This window comes from Larus michahellis, chromosome 4 (genome assembly GCF_964199755.1).
Source record: "Larus michahellis chromosome 4, bLarMic1.1, whole genome shotgun sequence".
In the NCBI taxonomy this organism is placed as follows: Eukaryota; Metazoa; Chordata; class Aves; order Charadriiformes; family Laridae; genus Larus; species Larus michahellis.
In genome coordinates, this window is record NC_133899.1 from 4,637,775 (window position 1) to 4,655,755 (window position 17,981).

Here is a 17,981-nt window from a genome sequence, read left to right on the forward strand (position 1 = left end):
ATAGTTCCCTGGTGATGAGAATAGCAGGGGAGGAAGGTGCCACGCTTACGGCAGATGAGAGTACCTGTCTCAGTGGGAGAAGGTTGCTACCTGGCTCTGCGTGGGTGGTGCTCCAGCAGGGTGGCCTGAGAAAAGTGAAGGTGATTACGGGCATTTAACCAAATCAGCAAGAGTGGGGATTAGCATCTCACCACTTGTCATCACCAGCTGACATTCTTGAACAGCATAGGTGGCTTTTCCATCTATCAGGCCCACAAAAATAACCAAAGTTTTTCTTCTAAAGAGATAGAAAATGTTACACAATGGGGACATTAACTAGGGTATCTCGCCCCTCTCTGCAATAACATGAGTGATTATGGCATAACTAATGTAAATATGGATATATTTTAGTATTCCTGCCTCTTAAAGGAAAGGAGAAACCAATTTTAAGCTTTTCTAGATTTCACACATTTTCCAGATATTTTTAGCTTCACCTCCAAAATGTTCATGTTTTTCTCCTCCCTTAACTTTTTCTAAATTGTGACTCAAACTCTCAGAATATGGGGGAAAAAAAGACCATTCCTGGAGAGTTTTTAGCACGACTGACCTTATGAGAAAAACATACAGGTTTTCTGCTTAGTGACAGTCATCCCAGATACTCCAGTGTGTAATGAACCTGTGGGATGACCCGACAGCATAGTCATGCAGCAAATCTCCTGGAAGGTCTGTTCCAAGCAGATTTCTCAAACTCAAATGATGTCTTGTCTGTATTTAAGATCCGTATATTTTAGAGATATACTCCCAATAACTGCACCGTGTGCTTGTGATACTGCATTGTTTTTAGCGATTAGAATGCTAAATTCAGGAAATAAAGCGATCACCATTATTGGCACTTTTGTTAACTGAATGAAACCTCTGATGTTTTCCAAGTTTGCATACGCCTGACTTCGTTCCGTTATAAGCTCATTCTCAGATTAAACACAGTTCATGACACTTCAATGTGTTAACTCTGCTTCATGATATTTCCTACCAGTGTTTAATTTCTTCTTTAATAGACCAGAGACTCTATGTCCACACAAGTCTTTAATAAAAGAGTTTTCAAATTCTAAGGACACTACCTTGACCTTTAATGAAATCAAAAGTACAGAGAAAATTAGGATAGTCATTCCAAAAAGTCCTTTTTAAAGTTAAATTTCCCCCAATAAAAGGTTAGACTTTATTATCTATAAAATTAATACTGTGTCCATCAAATTTTCTCTTACACCTTGTTTCCATTATGTTTGGGAAGGTACAGGAACTGTTTAGATCAGAAATGATATAATTTATACTTAAGTACCTTTCTCTGCAGTTTATTTGTTAATGCTGAAAAATAATATCATAAAATTCAAAAAGAATATCATATACAACCAAATTATTTCCTGCAGTGGAATGACTCCATTTTCTGTGGTCCGTTCGTGGTTACTGTCCTACTGGGAAAGAATAGTTTTGTGATTTACTGAAAAAATAAAGATGTGATGGATTTATATAAAGAACTACCAAGCGTGAAGCTCCTGGTTTTACTTCTGACAGAAATCTTCAACATTTTACAAATAAGAAAAATGCCCTGGCACTTGTCTCCTGCACTGAAGCGTAATAACAAGAAGCCAGTGCCTGCTGAATCCAGTGACAGATTCTCTATTGACATCAGCGAAAGGGTATGAAAAAAGTACCCCTGTACATTTTGTTTTCGGCTCTGTCTCTCCACTCGTCACCCAAGATAGCACAGGAATGTGTGGTCATTTTAAAAAGAGGTGACTATGGAATATGATGGGACAGCGGTATCTTTTCTGTAATTATAGAAACTCTCTATGCTATGAATACTAATAGAAAAGGTCATGGGGAACAGGAGAGGTGCCTGAGGACTGGAGGAAGGCTGACATCACTCCAATCTTCAAAAAAGGCAAGAAGGAGGACCCAGGGAACTACAGGCCGGTTAGTCTCACCTCTGTCCCTGGGAAGGTAATGGAGCGACTCATTCTGGATGTCGTCTCCAAACACATAGAGGAACGGGAAGTTATTGGAAGTGGTCAGCATGGATTTACCAAGGGCAAATCATGCCTGACCAATCTGATAGCTTTCTATGATGTTATAACGGGTTGGCTGGATGAGGGGAGAGCCGTAGATGTCATCTACCTTGACCTTAGCAAGGCTTTTGACACTGTCTCCCATAACATCCTCATTAGGAAGCTGAGGAAGTATGGGCTAGACGAGGTGACAGTGAGGTGGATCGAGAGCTGGCTGAGTGACAGAACCCAGAGGGTTGTGATCAGTGGCACAGAGTCCAGTTGGAGGCCTGTAACGAGTGGTGTCCCTCAGGGGTCAATACTTGGACCAATTTTGTTCAATATATTCATTAATGACCTAGATGAGGGGACAGAGTGTATCCTCAGCAAGTTTGCTGATGATACCAAGCTGGGAGGGGTGGCCGACACTCCAGAGGGCCGTGCTGCCATCCAGCGTGACCTGGACAGGCTGGAGAGCTGGGCAGAGAAGAACCTAATGAGGTTCAACAAAAGCAAGTGTAGGGTCCTGCACCTGGGAAGGAAGAATGGCAAACACCAGTATAGGTTAGGGGCGGACATGCTGGGAAGCAGCTCTGAGGAGAAGGACCTGGGGGTCCTGGTAGACAGCAAATTATCCATGAGCCAGCAGTGTGCCCTTGTCGCCAAGAAGGCCAATGGCATCCTGGGCTGCATAGGGAAGACTGTGGCCAGTAGGTCGAGGGAGGTCATTCTCCCCCTCTACTCTGCACTGGTGAGGCCACAACTGGAGTACTGTGTCCAGTTTTGGGCTCCCCAGTTCAAGAGGGACAGGGAACTACTGGAGCGAGTCCAGCATAGGGCAACCAAGATGATTATGGAACTGGAGCATCTCCCTTATGAGGAAAGGCTGAAAGAGCTGGGACTCTTTAGCCTGGAGAAGAGAAGGTTGAGGGGGGACCTGATTAACATTTACAAGTATCTAAAGGGTGGGTTTAAGGAGGACGGAGCCAGGCTCTTTTCAATGGTTCCCAGCGACAGGACAAGGGGCAATGGGCACAAGCTAGAACATAGGAAGTTCCGTTCAAATACACGGAAAAACTTCTTTACGGTGAGGGTGACAGAGCACTGGAACAGGCTGCCCAGGGAGGGTGTGGAGTCCCCTTCTCTGGAGATTTTCAAGACCCGCCTGGATGCAGCCCTGAGGGACGTGCTTTAGGCAATCCTGCTCTAGCAGGGGAATTGGACTAGATGATCTCCAGAGGTCCCTTCCAACTCTGAAGATTCCGTGATTCTGTGAAAATAATATGTTTATTGTTTTAGTGTATGTCTAGAGTCCTTTAGCAAGGTGTAAGGTTGAAGGTTTCGTTTGATTTTAGAAACCCGCCTTATTATAAATACTGTTAAAAATTAGCGCACAACTCACAGACACCCTTCCACAGTGAGCGTCGTGTTTGCAGTCCCTCATACTGACAATTACCAACGTTAACACTGCTGAAACTCCTGCTGGTGCTGCCAGAAACTGAACCTGGAGGAGGTGGATCAGGTGGTGTCGATGCGGCCGCAGGGACACGCAGACCTGCCTGAGCTGGTTTGCCTGGGAAGCCTCGCACGCCCCGCGGCGCTGGGCTGGGCTGGGCTGCCCTGTGCTCTGCCTGGCGCCGTGCTGGGTACCAGTTCACACTGTGCTCTGCACTGAACAATACCCGAGCTCTTCGGTATTCCCCAGTTAAGGAAAGGAAAGTCTATGGCAGCTCTTACTTCCTCGGTGCGTGTGCCAGCACATCTCAGATTTGACTTAGAGATAAGATGAAAGGCCGAAGTAAACAAAGAACTTACATTGAATGCTTTTGAAAAAGGTATCTCTGATGAAGTATGGGGGTTTTTTTCCTTTCCTCCCTTTTCGCCCCAAGTCTGTTAGCCCAAGCATATGACTTGCTCTATTGGAAATGCCTCTGAATTTTCAGTGTACCACCCTGTCTTATTTGGCAATTCTTAATCCTGCCTTTGGCTGCCCTCTCACATATAAGTCCTAACGATATTCACTGGTATTAGATAGGCTGCACTTCCTAACCTGAAGAAAGAGATTTGCAGTTTGCAGACAATGCTGTTTTAAAGGGAATGCATACAGTTATGTTTTAAAGGTCCCTTCCAACCCAACACATTCTATGATTCTATGTTTAATTTGATTTTTTTCCATTTTAAGTTAACATAACCTTCTTTTAAAGTCCTGAAAGAATTTTGTGTTCATTTCACATTATTCTACCACAATTTGGCTTGTCATCTAACATAATATCCCTTTTCAAGATGGACATTAGCTATGATGGCTAGGAAAAATGAAGTGGGTTTCACAGTTTTGCTAGTTAGCATTTCCAGTGCCCTGGAAATCAGTCGGGGAACACCTTGCAGGGGTATTATCAGTCCCAGTCGTAACTGCAGGGGACAAGGCAGCCCCCCCGGACCTACCCCTTGAAATCAATTCTAAAACTTCCGTGTCTGCTTTAGCCACAGAGTCTGGACTGAGACTCCGGACTGGCAGCACCTCTGTGCAAAGCCAGCATAGTTCCCCCTGCGAATGGACGCGATCAAACCGCGGGCGGGCAGCGTGTGAACTGAAGCTCGCCTGCCTCACGGCAGTCCTGCCCCGAGGGAAGCCGTGCTCCCCGGCATCGCTCACCCGGCCAGCGGTGGCCAGAGGCAAGTAAGTATCTGTGCATGACTGAGGCTGAAATTGGAGCTCCAGAGAAGCTTCTGCTCTTCTCAACGCCCACAAATTCCACTCTTACATATTTATACAGACCAGCAGATAATTTTTCCGGTTACCAACCTGCCTCTAAGTTTAATGTGTTTCACAAGCTGTTTGGTAATTAATCCAGGAGTGATACAGACCACGAGGTTAATATCAGCTGTTTCAGTTCTGCTGTTTATTGGCACTTCCACATGCGGCTGGGCTGCGTAGAGTGAAGTAGTACAATACTCCTGAATGATCATTCTTAACACCTTAGCATGACAGTACTAAATGCACACATGTGGTTTCTAATTACTTCATTCAAAGAAGTCAATAATGTTGGAGCAGATCAGCTCCTGTGCTAACGGTACTGCAGAATTACAAACCAACACAGTAACAGCAGCTTGAAATAGATGCTGACTCAGTACCTCCACCGAACAGGGTTCCTTTTCTCTAACCCACGTTAAATATCTTCTCTAGCTCTGCTGTTCAGCGCACAGACACCTTTCCCTTCTTTCATTTTTCCAGAATGGAAAAAGTTCTGGGAATTCAGAGGGGTCACCTAGCAGTGAGGTTCTTGGCTTAAAACAGGTGAGCAACGCGTGTTCCTGCCCTAAGCGCAACATAAAGGTATGCCCCAGAATCCACTTTCATTCAGACTGATTTCCACAGCTGGAAATATTCAGCTTCTTGTTCCATCTATTCTCTTTGAGGATATTTGACTTCACCTTTAAAACATATGCAACTTTGTCCTTTTGGTAATCCCCCAATAATATTATCCTGAATTTTTACTTTCAGTGTAAGACGACATTTCCCAGTGTACCAGATTTTAAGATGCGTTTAAAAAATCTTTATCCAATAGCAAGTAAAAGACAGAAATAAGTTTAGTGCTACATTTTTGCATGGAAATTTCCCAAGAAAAATACGTATATGAATATATAAGTAAATCACCATCTCAGCAGAATTTTTTTTTCTTTTATACTTAAGGCGATATTTTCTTTTTCCTGTCAGGCCCTGCAAATGTTCCCTGAGTCATACGGTTACACAAATGTAGAATTACTCTCCTAAAAAGAACATTTTACAATTCATCACCAGGGCTAAACCAGCTGCAGCTGTGAAAAGCGTTAGTGTATTAGCTGTTATATTACAGACAAATCTTTTATTTATTTTGAGTCTTTAGCTCTGGAGATTTGGAACGTTCAGGATTTTCTCTTTCTTTCTCTGACCCAAAGTCACTCACTGAATTTTCACTAGATAGTTTAATTTTGATTATATTTGACAGAAGGAACTTTAATCCACACAATATATAAAAAATGTTGCATTTTAACGAGGGTTTTTACTTGTGTTTTATTGTCACCGTCACTGTATTGAATAGAATAGAATTCAGCATATCAGGGATGAGTTGTTATTGGTATTTAGGTGCCTTAGGCATACTAAATCCTCAAATATTATGAGGAAATTAACTCTGATAAAGATGATTTATTACTTTCCAAGAATGTTCGTAGACTATTTGCATCTAGCATTAAGATCTCAGTGCAGGAATAAACGTGTGAGATGTAACTTTAAATCAAAGCTGTTCCAAGTCTGAAATTTTCAGTTAATTCCTCTATTTCCCGTTCGTCACAATGATTTCCAATACCTCTTGGTGCCCACCGAGCAAAGTGCTGAAGCGTACGCCTAACGTTACACATGCACCTTTCTGAACAGAAAATTTCAAGCAGGGGAAAAAAGTCATATACTTTAGTGAATACGATCCATAACAGGTACTCACCGCTGTCTATTGCCAGAAAGAGAGCAGTGTATATGTTATTCTGAACATGAGGAGATTCCCGATCCAGGATAGCAGTGGTGCCAATGGTACCGTTGGTAGGGTTAATTTCTAGCCAGCCTGCTGGATCCTTGTAAACCGAATACCTGCATAAAAATACAGAAGTTGTTAACAAATTATATATCTAGACATAAAACATTTACATCACTACAAAAGAATATAGCTTTGCACTCACTGGCTTTCATGTGGTGGACCTCTTAATACTTAAAAAATACAATTTAAACCTTGTGCCTTCCCTTTGGCATGGTTCGTTATTGTAAGGCTTATGTGACAGATGGAGATATAGAGGTTTGAATCAACTTCTTTGGATACATATGTCCCAATGTTTAGTACAGAAATCAATATTTAAAACATGATGTAGGACCTGTTTCCTACTCCTGTGTTATACAGCCAGGGTACCTCAACGCTTCCACTGGCCTCTGCATCAATACTGGTATTTACAAACTTCATGGATCCTCTCACAGTCCTCCTTTTTCCAGACTCAACGTTCTGGCTGGACTAGGAGTTGTATTTTGAATTTATTTTTTGAGTGGTTTACATTTTTTTTTAACTTACATATAACTTCCAACTTAACTTTTTTTTTAACTTACATATAACTTACATAACTTACAATTAGTTACTTTAAGTGAGGCTGGAAATGTAGTAAATTGTGGGGTATGGTAGCAAAAAGAGAGTTAGCCTATGGATTCATTAGGTCTAACGGGAGCTGGTTACATGCAGTCTGTGGTCTGTAGTTTCCTGCCTCTGAGGATTTCACATACATGCTCAGAGTCTCGGAACAATTCAACCACATACGTGTTGTGTAAATAAGGATCTGAAACTGCTGTCCGTCAAGATCCCTCAATACAAAATTCACTGTTGTGCTTGCTTTTCATTAATCGGCGCAAATATTTAGACCCTGATACTGGAAATATTTAGAAATGTTGTGGTGTTTATGCACTAAGAAGTGCCCTACTTGACTGAAGTAATAAACATAAAGATGTTCATGATTAGAGCCTAATTCTATATTCAGTTAGATGTACTAAATAATATAACACCACAGAGCTGAATTAACTGGTACCAATTCCCTCTCCAATGAAATCTGTTAATATTTTAAACCAAAACTCCAATCATATAATCAATACTTAGTATAATAACCTGTTTATCTTTTTTGTAGTGAATTGTTGTAGATCATAAGCAGCCATACAATCTCTCCTATGGGCATTTCAATGGGCATGAAATCTGCTATTTTTAATGAGCACGTGCCTAGCCAGTGCCTCATAGTGGCATTCATCTGAAAGGTGTCCTGTGTGATAATGCTGCCAAAACTAACTTATCAGTGCAGCTATTTCCTGAGGGAATAATCAAAAATAACAGATTGTTAGGGGGGTAAAAAAAATGTAAAATGAAATAAAATAGCAGTTGCTAGAAGAGAAAAGAGGTCAACAAAGAAAGACATCGTCTCATTGAATGCTTATTTCAGAGGCTTGCTTTGGTCTCTTGTCCCCTCTGGAAAGTGGAAAAATAAGTTATGATTAGTTGCTAGATCCCTCTAGCACTGTTAAGGGATGTCCATTATCACAGCCAACAGCGAGGGGCAACGCGCGGCTGTTCTATCCAGCTGCCTCTGACCCCACAGTCCTCATTTCAGACCTCTGGGTCCTGAGTAACTTGTGCTTTTCCACTGTCCAGTTATTTTGATCAGGCAGAGTTTGAGAACTTTGGATTTCTGCCGGGATCTCAGAAGAGCTAGGCAGAGCCCCAGCTCTGAGCTGTCAGATGTCCGAGATGGCCATTAGCATCGTTCATTATTCATGCAGCACATTTTACTGTGTTTGAGCAGCAGGTCTGGCCATTGGCTGAAGGTAAAAGAAAACCAAAAGCAAATGACTTAGTGCATGGCTCAAGCTTAAATTCTGTCATTAAGATGGCACTGTCAAAGACTATTGAATGAACTGAAGAATGGATCTCTTCCATCCCTCATCACAGGAACTTCCCTTCAACATCTGAACTAATGCCATGGGAAGGTGTCATTAAGCAAAGATTTTTTATTTTTTTTTTCCCCCCATGTAACTTAGGAAAGATCTGAGCGGATTTGACTTATAATAGCCTTTGAATAATAAATGTTGGGCACGGACATCATACTATTCAGCAGGAAGAAAACTTAATTGTTAAAAAGGGAAAAGTTCTGGAGAAATTGGTTTCCTCAGGTATAAATGAGGCAGTGCACATACAGGTACTCAGGCCTGAGAAATACAGGACAGAAACATAGACATCATTTCCCAGCCCACAAATCAGGTATCCTTTGTAACTGGGTTAGCTGGAGGCGGAGCAAGACTTGAATTTATGCCTTAGAAAGCACAGGGGGCTCCAGAAACCCTACGAATTTGCCAGGAGGCCCACAGGCCCATTTAAATAAACTATTCTATAGATTGACATTATACTTCAAAGATCGTTAAAGTACTCTTATTTCAAAAGAATGATATTACAAAGAAAAAATACTGAGTTTTGTCTTTGAAAAACAGAATTTCTTTTAGCAGCATGCCTTTTCTTAATTCATCAGAGAAACACCTCTCACCAAAAAAATCATCAGTTGCCTCAAAATTTCTTTGGTGTACTGTACCTTCAGGGGACGCAATAGTCTCCTGCAGAAGATGAAGATGGCTAACTTCAGAGGTGCTAACGGACAACACGGTCCATATGACTGTTGTTCTTTACCAAGACTTTGCTTTAGGCTTGAAAAGTGCAACCTCCGCAGGGCTGCGGAGCCAGATTGACTTTTCCGTGGTACATAGGAACACGCTGGTGTTCAGGCAGCCAGTTTCAGGATCAAAACTTCAGTATATACAACCATGAAAAATTCTACATTTTTATGACCTATTGTTATGTGAAAATAAATTAAAGGACAAATTCGGAAACCGGAACCTTTGGGAATTTATGAGAAAAAGAAACAAATATAGAAGACACTGGCTTATTCATGCTCCCACAAAAGTCACTCAGAGTTTCACCGCTGGCTTCCCCAGGAGCAGAAATTATCCCCTAGGGAATATGTGGAAAAGAATCAAAGGCAAACGCTAGCACACAGTGAGCCATTCCATCAACCCAACATGTCCTTCCACTTAATAACCATTTAAACATTAATCAATACCCAAGCTTTATCTCCTGTAAAAATGAGTTACTAGAATAGTAACAATGCAGAATCATTATTTCATTTCACTTCTTTGTTTCTTTTTTTATTGTTGTTTTTATAACTTTGCAACAAAGGTATGCACAAAAATATGAAACAGGGGCGGCCTAAACAATTCCTAGTCTATTGTACAACTGCAAATTCTCAATTAACCCTGAAACAATTTAAGAAGATTCAACACTTCTGAAGTAATGAGAATTTAAAATGGATTGTATTATCTTCCCTGATTGCTCTACAAAGCACTGTTGGCTGTGCAAATAAAAAACTGAATTGTATAACCTGTGATTTGGCACAGGATATTGTAAAAGTAGTACTTTGTCTTTCCCACCATGTTTTTTACTTATTGTAAGAGTATATTGCCGTACAGTTAAGATGATTCTTCTTTGTTCATTTTTTTTGAGGGCTCTGCTAGCAAAAGATTTAGAATAGACTCATTAAGCAAAGGACTATACAAAAATAGAAGTATAGAATACAAAGTTTCACTTCCTACTTTTGACTTTAGTGGGGTCTGCTGGTTGCACAGCAGTTCTGAAAATCTGACTGGTTTTTTAGGTGGATAAACATGAACTTACATGCCTGCGTGTACCTCCTCAGTTTGGAAAATCCTAACTACATTGACACATCCGTATGGATGTATACAGAACTATGTTCTCTGGTGTACCAATTACTGTTTATTCTGGACTTATTCTACATCGCACTAGTGAAATTTAATGCTGCTTTGTGGAGTTTCTTTATTTCATTAGGGTTTTTTTAAAATCTTAAACCATGTACGCAGCTTTCAGTTCCCAGGGGCTTATATGACAAAAAGGCAAGTGGGTGTAACCTATTCCGATTGTGACCTCCCTGCACTAGGCTCATGCCCTTGCACTGTCTATAAGCCAGGTGTTGCAAAGGAAGAAGAAAAAACAATTCCCTTAGACTGGAAATCATCTGCCGCAGTTTACCTGTACACCTGAAATACAGACCTACAAATAGATGCAGAGAGGCTACAGATGCAGAACAAGAGGACACAAATCAAAACATGCACTTGGCATATTTGGTGCAGAACTAAAATAAAGCGGCAAATATATGGAAATAATTTAAAATTTATAAATGGCATCATCCCCTTCCTGTAACACAGGAAAATAATTCAGAGAACACCTCCTGGGGTTGCTAGCAGATGTGCATGGTGCCGGTGGCTGGCAGATTGATTAGCACAGATTGTTACACAGAACAGTGGTGATAATACAGACATAGAAATCTAATCACAGCCACAACCTTCACTAGCCACAAAAAGAATTTCACAGCCGCCAGTGCAATAGCCCAGGGTGTCATCGGAGAGCAGCCAGGCATCTAGGCACAGAGTCAGATGCTGCTCTTGGCAAGGACCTCCAGAGTTTGGTAGCTGCCAGACTTTCCCATGTGGAGTCAAGGGGTCTGGGCTCTTATGCTTTAACAGAAAGAGAAGGAAGACAAAATGAAGCAGTGCCAAATCTGTGCTGAATGACACATCTGCGCCGGTTTGATGTGTGGCGTTGACAGGAGTTAAGGTGAGCAATTCAGATTGGCTTGTCAGGATGGCGGTTTTCAGCCTTGCCCATCTGGAGACCGCTCAAGTCATGCTGTACAGAGACTGTATGACGAGAAAGATGCAACAGAAGAGGTACAGTGGCATTGGCACCATTAAATATCTGTCTGATTCTGCAGGGAGGCTTCCTATGGCAATGCGTAACAGGGCGAGAGACTGTAGGCAGCAAGTTGACACTGTGGTGGAGGCGTGAGCAAGGCTGGGCAGGATGAATTAGGACCTGGAGAATCAGACTTTGAGTCCCAGCTCTGTCACAATGGAATTAAGGAAGCCCTTTAATTCACGCTATGCCCCCAACTCAGCTTTAAAATGGTGAGGATGCGTTTCTGCCTTGAAAAGCTGTTAAAAGGATAAAATCTGTACATCATTGCAAAAGGACTGAGAATGTATAGCAATGAGGGACATCAAAAGTACCAAGATAGACAGAATAGAAAAGAATAATTGGAATAGCTTTCTAAAGATGCAGAAAGATATTTACTGGCATTTTCAAATTGTATAGTTGCTCACCTCCTGTATGGTTTTTAAACTATGTTTAAAATAGAGTTAAACCCAGATAAGTAAAAATTCACATTCTCTGAGATACACACATGTATATGTGTATGTGTGTCTGTGTGTATACTCACTGGTCTTGGGTGAAACGGAAAGTGTCAAAATATTGATAGTAACCATTTTCACGGGGTTTCAGTCTGACTGGTAGGAGTCAGTATCAGAAACACAACCAAGCTTATTCATACATTAGGTTTTAAAATCATATTTGCTGCTTTTATGGATTCTGGTCCTACTGACATAAATGAAAAACTATCAGTTGAACAGACCTAATATTTCACTTAAGAAGTATAGATACACGTTTGTATTTTCCATGAAAAGCATTCACATTATCCATATTTCTGAATCCATAGCACTTCCACCTACAATTAGGTAACATATTGAAGTTACTGTACTTGCGTCTTGCTCCTCCCAGGACTATACCATATAGTGGCAGTCTCTGAAATTTTTCTGAGCTCTTCATGAACTAATCAAGTAAAATGACCGGTGGGGAAGGTAACTTTGTATTGTCTGTGCCTACGAGCTCAGCATGAGAACTCCCTTTTGCCTCTGAATTAAAAAATCTCTCAATACAGACATTATGTAATCTTTAAATCAAGCCAATATGAATTTCACCTCATTATATCAAGTCCACCTGAAAAAAACAAGAGCGACTACCTCTGGAAAAGGATTCACAGGTATTTGGGAGAGACCGGAGTAGCAATTACAGAATAAATACATGCACCTCTGCAAACAACGGTGGTTCTAAGAGAAAGACAAAAACCCTTCCCAAAATATAAGTGTAACATTAAAAATCTGTATTAAAACTGCATTGTGCTTCATATGCTTTATGCACGGATGACATAATGTAGAGCTTTAGAGATCAACCTGCTTCCCATCATGCTCCATTTTTTCCACTCTGCTCTCATTACCTTTTGCCTGCACTAATTATGGCAGCATATGGCACTCGAAAGAGTGGAAAGGCAACCTTATTGCAACGCAGCAATTCTCCAGCTGAAATACGCGCCAGACTCATTAATGATGACACACTGCAATTTTTCTGCTATTTGACTATATGATAACAACGGCATTACTGCTCCCATACTGGTTTAGGTTGTAAGCTTTGGGAGAGAAACTTACACTTTATGTATGTATATTCACAGCCTTGCACAGCAGGGTCTCTAATTGCTAACTCATGCTGAATGAAAACAATAATAGTGATTCTCTAACATATATCTAAAGCTCTGTAACTATATTAATATTTGATTTTGTAAAGATATTTTTTTATGCAACATCCAGGCTTGTTTTTCTATTTTAAAATGTTTGTGTCAGTAAAGCCATTAGAAGAGTATCTTTGGAGCAGTTGTGGGTTTTCAATTTTTCGGATATTGGAAAACAATTTTGATGAATAAAACGTATAAATTTCAAGGTGCAAGTGAACATAGAGGTTTGCTTTCTATTTTATAGCAAGATGTAAAGCTACTGCCTAAAATAGCCCCTAAACACTGCGTTGGACGGTCAGTAACACACGATCCACGGTTTAGTGTGACAAAGCATGTCCCAACAATAGAAAGGAGTCATTATTAGAGGCAACTGAATTCACCATGTTAACAAAAAACGCTGCCAATGAAATAGAGTGCTTGGCAGTAAGACTTGTATTTACTTCATCATTTAGCTTAACGTATACTACCAGTAAAGAGTTCTATGGAAAATCAGTTATTCAAAAGGGCTTTTCGTACCTCCTTTCAATACTACTGCCTCATGTGCTTTCCCATTCGGATACCCAAATACATTTTCCTTCCTTATGACCCTTGAAGAGCTCTACAAGATCCACACGACAGGATGTCTTCACATCCTTCTGTATGAGGTCAACTCAGAGGCTGGCAGCTTGCCGTTCAATGTGGAAGTGCCTGGATCGGAGCTCGCCTGTGAGCATTACGCCGTTTCCCATCTCTTTCAACAGCCAGCGACGGTCTGCAGTCCGACAAAGTGCTGCCGCCAACCGCTCCTGTCCGGTGCAGTTGGCATTGGGCTGCCCTAACAGTGTTGTGCCTTCTTTTCCCACTCCTTTTAAATGTGTGCACGCAGTTAGTATGGCAGTGTTGTCAGAACTATAAAATTACTATTATGGGCACAAGATCATGACAATTTCAATATAACTCTGCTGTTGCTTAGGGTGTTTTGTTATGCAGGCATAGCTGAGTAATAATTCAAAGCTAAGCCTTTTTTCATCATTTATTAGCAATTCAAATAACACTGCCTGAAATAACAAAAGCACATCAACTGGTAAATGGCTGTGTGTTAGCAGAGTGGGGCAAAAGCTGATGGGCGCTGTGTTTCATTCCTATACAAACTACATCGCTGCTGGCGAGCAGATACACAACGCTACCCTGGCACTTGCTAAATCCCCTATTCCATGTTGCTTTCAACACACTGCGCTGTACCTGAGCGCGTGGGCCTTGCGCTTCCTGAGGGAACGCATCAGGCAATTTCACTCTATTTATAGATGTATTGACTGCTCAATGTGCTGCCTGCAATAGGGCTACGGTTTGCACACAGGAGACTTGGCTACCAGGCAATTCAGGTGTACGTGTGACATTTGAGGATCCAGAATAACAGTTCGGCAGTTTTGGGAAACTGGGAACATTAAGGATTCATAACAGAGCTCATGAAGATCCCTGTTGAATAATGGCAATAGGTTTGTCATCCAAGGTGGAGGACACTCATAAGATGATACACCACCCCATGCGGCCCTACCAAGTCAGCCAGCTGAATTGGTTCTTTAGCTGTAGCATTTTTCTTTTCACCCCTGTAATACGAATCAATAGAAAAAAATTGCTGCATTAAGCTCCGTGCTATCAATAACAACCTGTTAGTAGTAGCAGCTGATATAAAGCCAGCCCAGATATCTATCCACAGCGCTGCGGACACAACCTACAAAAGCATTTCCAGTGCAGGTAAGGACTAAAAAGCAACTGGAGGATTTCATATCACAGGGAAAACAGAAGCATAAGCACTTCATTAGAAAGGCAACAGTACTGATAGCCCATTAAAGGCCTTTTTCAGATCTTTTCCGATCACTTGTATAAATGTACACATTGATTACTGATCCTCAAGGCCTTCAGAAAGTGTCTTCTGTATGTCTAACTTTGTGATTCCACAAAACGATCACGGACAGTTTTAAAGACCTGGTTTGAATCTTAAACCTAACTGCATCTGGCCAAAACCCTGACGAACACATATTCCTTGTAAACATACTCTATTAACACAGAGCCCCTCACAATCTTCAAAAGATGCTATTAAAAACTCAGAAAGGAAATCTAAACTGTCACCTGGTTGTACTTTCCATTCCACGTATTTAACTTACACACTACGATTGGCAAACTAAGCATAGTTAGCCATCTTTTCCCATTAAATATACCATCATGCAAAATGCATGGTTTTGAATTTGGATGGAAATGCTGTTACTAAAAGTGTGGCTATATGCTAAATGTGCACTAGGCTGTAAAATATCTCCTGCAGTGCTCTCCTGCAGAGATTTGGACATGCTCAAATTACTTTGGCTAGATTCTTTAAAATAAAAAAAAAAAAAAATATACAAAGCAAATTAATCTGAAATATACTATTATTAATCAGAATAAACATATCATTAACAAATCTAAAACCTGAAATAAATCACATTTTCTGGCAACACTGTTGAGAAAGGTATTAGGTCAGATGTGTTTTTAAACTTGCTGAAGATAGTGGATTTATGCAATAGCCATTTTTCAGCTTCATGGAACAGATTTATGGGCTTGAAGACTGCCTGTATTTTTGCAGGCTGGAAATGTCAACTTAGAGTACAATTTAAAAAAATAAATTAAAAAACCCATCAATGTTCCGCCACTCTGTACGTTTTTGGTCACTGAAAATTCATGTTTCTCTTTGATAAACTGGACATACTCCAGGCTGAATTCATTAGCTACGCACTGGTGCATGGCTTAGCTCTGCAGGTCGGGCATGACAGTCTTTGTAGTAACTCACTGCAGCAGTTATTTCCCGGGTGTTCCTGAAATGTCTCTCAAGTTTCTAGGAGTTTATGTACAAACATAAGCATGCACATCCTTTATTCTAACCCTATCTGAATAGGCATCATACTTCTCTGGCTGCAATGCCAATCTGGCACATGAATTAATGTAATAATCCCCTCCCAAGTGCACGCGTATCTGTTAGGATGTACATGGGCAGGACACAGACACCACCAAATTCACTGGTGCTGCACAAGACTGATATATGTTGCTTTTTAAGGCTTAAGGTTTATACACATTCATGTTTTGGTCAGACATTTGTTGTTAATATCAGTTTTCCATTGATTCAGTCTCAAGAAAAACTCATTTCAGCTTGTTCTAAAGAAATGTGTATGTTACAGATAACCAGAGCAGGAATGCTGCGGTACGAGAGGGCTGAGCATACCTCCGGAGAAGCTCAGCAATTTTTACTAAAACTCCTCTGTGCTGTATAAACACAGAATATTCTCTAGGACAAGCTTCCATTTGAGCCTTCTTTCGCTCACCCTTTCAGTTTATGAGTAATATACAGATATTTATGGCAAGAAAAGGAGTCTGCCCAATGCTTTGGAGGACAACTTGTCTCTGTTACAGCCTTTCCACTGCTATCTGTCTCATGTCAATAAGTCACAGGAAAATCTGCTGACAGTGGAATACAGATTTTTCAAAAATATTTTAGCTATTAGGTTTTTTTTCTTCTTACTTTTACAATTGAAAGTGTAATTTTTTGGATACAATATATTTAAAAAGGCAGACAAAACAATCAAATGGAAACTGTAGACACTACTTGGTCTGTACCAATACGCCATTATATTTAGAAACACTGTAACATTCTATTTCCAGTTTACAAAAGTAAAATTCCAATTTAAAATTGTAATGAAAAAAAATATCAGCTAGAAATAATAAAAATTAAAGCCCTCTTCCCCTAAAGTATATTTTCTACAAGCAACAAATCTTGGCAGGAATGATTTTGCTTAAAAACAAAACAAACAAACAAACAAAAAAAACTTGCTTACTTCCCTGTTTTTTGCAGTAACTAGGCTGCAATATAAATATTGTTTTATATGGGTGGGAGGAGATCATAATGCTGAGTTACCTCTATTTGTGGAATTTTCTCGTGGCTTCACTCAGAGCCAAGTGCAGACCCAGCGACAGAACGAAGCAGCGTACCTCTCTCAGAAACGGCTTTTGGCTCGTTCAAGTAAAAATGAAGTATTGCCAATACAGGCAAATCGGAGCATATGGGACAGCACAAAAGGTCAAATGAGTACTGCTAACGACAGATCGATAGATACCCAATATTGGCTCCCGCTACTCACTGAATCAGAGGGAGCACAGTGGAAATTAGAGTCAGTGCTAAAAAAAGAAATGTTGGTGCTACTCTGCCTCAGGGGTAGAAGGCAACGAGCCCCTTTAGCTCAGGCACTAGTGACCAGGCATTTTTCAGGCTGGGGCTCTAATCTCATAAATTTTAGCATTGGAAGTGGTTCCTGTGCCCTGGGGGAAGAGTTTGCAAGGCTGCGGCCACACTTTTAAAATGACGCACCCCACCTCACCATCTCAGCAAAACGATTCATCGTTTCAGCTTTATTTCGCTTGCGACATCAATGATTTAACAGGTTGGCTTTCATCGCAATTCTCTATCTACAATGATATGATCAAAACAGAATGAAAAATTAGATGAAAATCAGTTTCTAGTCCCCTGCCACTGAGAAATATCAGATGAGAAAATGGTTGACTAATTAGTTATTTGTGTGGAGAAACAATAGGAGTAAAACCCTTGGTAAACATGAAGAAAGGAACAGCAGAGCCATTGCAACTAGAATAACAAAAAAACCCCAAACACAAAACCTACAGCAATTAATCAAATGAAAATACTAAAATTGTAATAATGCGGCAGTTAAATAAGATGTTATGAAAATATTTTCTGTTATTATTGTATATTCTTTCAAACGCTTCTTTATACTAAGACCTAATTTTAATTTTTTTTTTCCTTCAGGGCAAAAAATCCTAGAAGCTGAAGTGTAACAAAAAAAATCCACAAACTCATTTACGTATTTTTTAATCATAAGTGATTAGGGCTATGTTAAGTGAACCCAGAGGCTATAACTATCTGAATTATTC

At 40.5% G+C, this 17,981-nt stretch overlaps 1 protein-coding gene across 5 annotated transcripts in view; it reads right to left on the reverse strand.

The window, feature by feature from the left end:
- The window catches only part of CDH13 (cadherin 13), a 508,761-nt gene that overhangs the window by 31,124 nt on the left and 459,656 nt on the right, over window positions 1-17,981 (reverse strand). For all 5 annotated transcript variants that reach the window (XM_074582826.1, XM_074582825.1, XM_074582824.1 and 2 more), the window contains one exon: window positions 6,497-6,639. In XM_074582826.1, coding sequence (XP_074438927.1) covers window positions 6,497-6,639 — 143 coding nt within the window. The remainder of the gene's footprint in view (window positions 1-6,496; window positions 6,640-17,981) is intronic.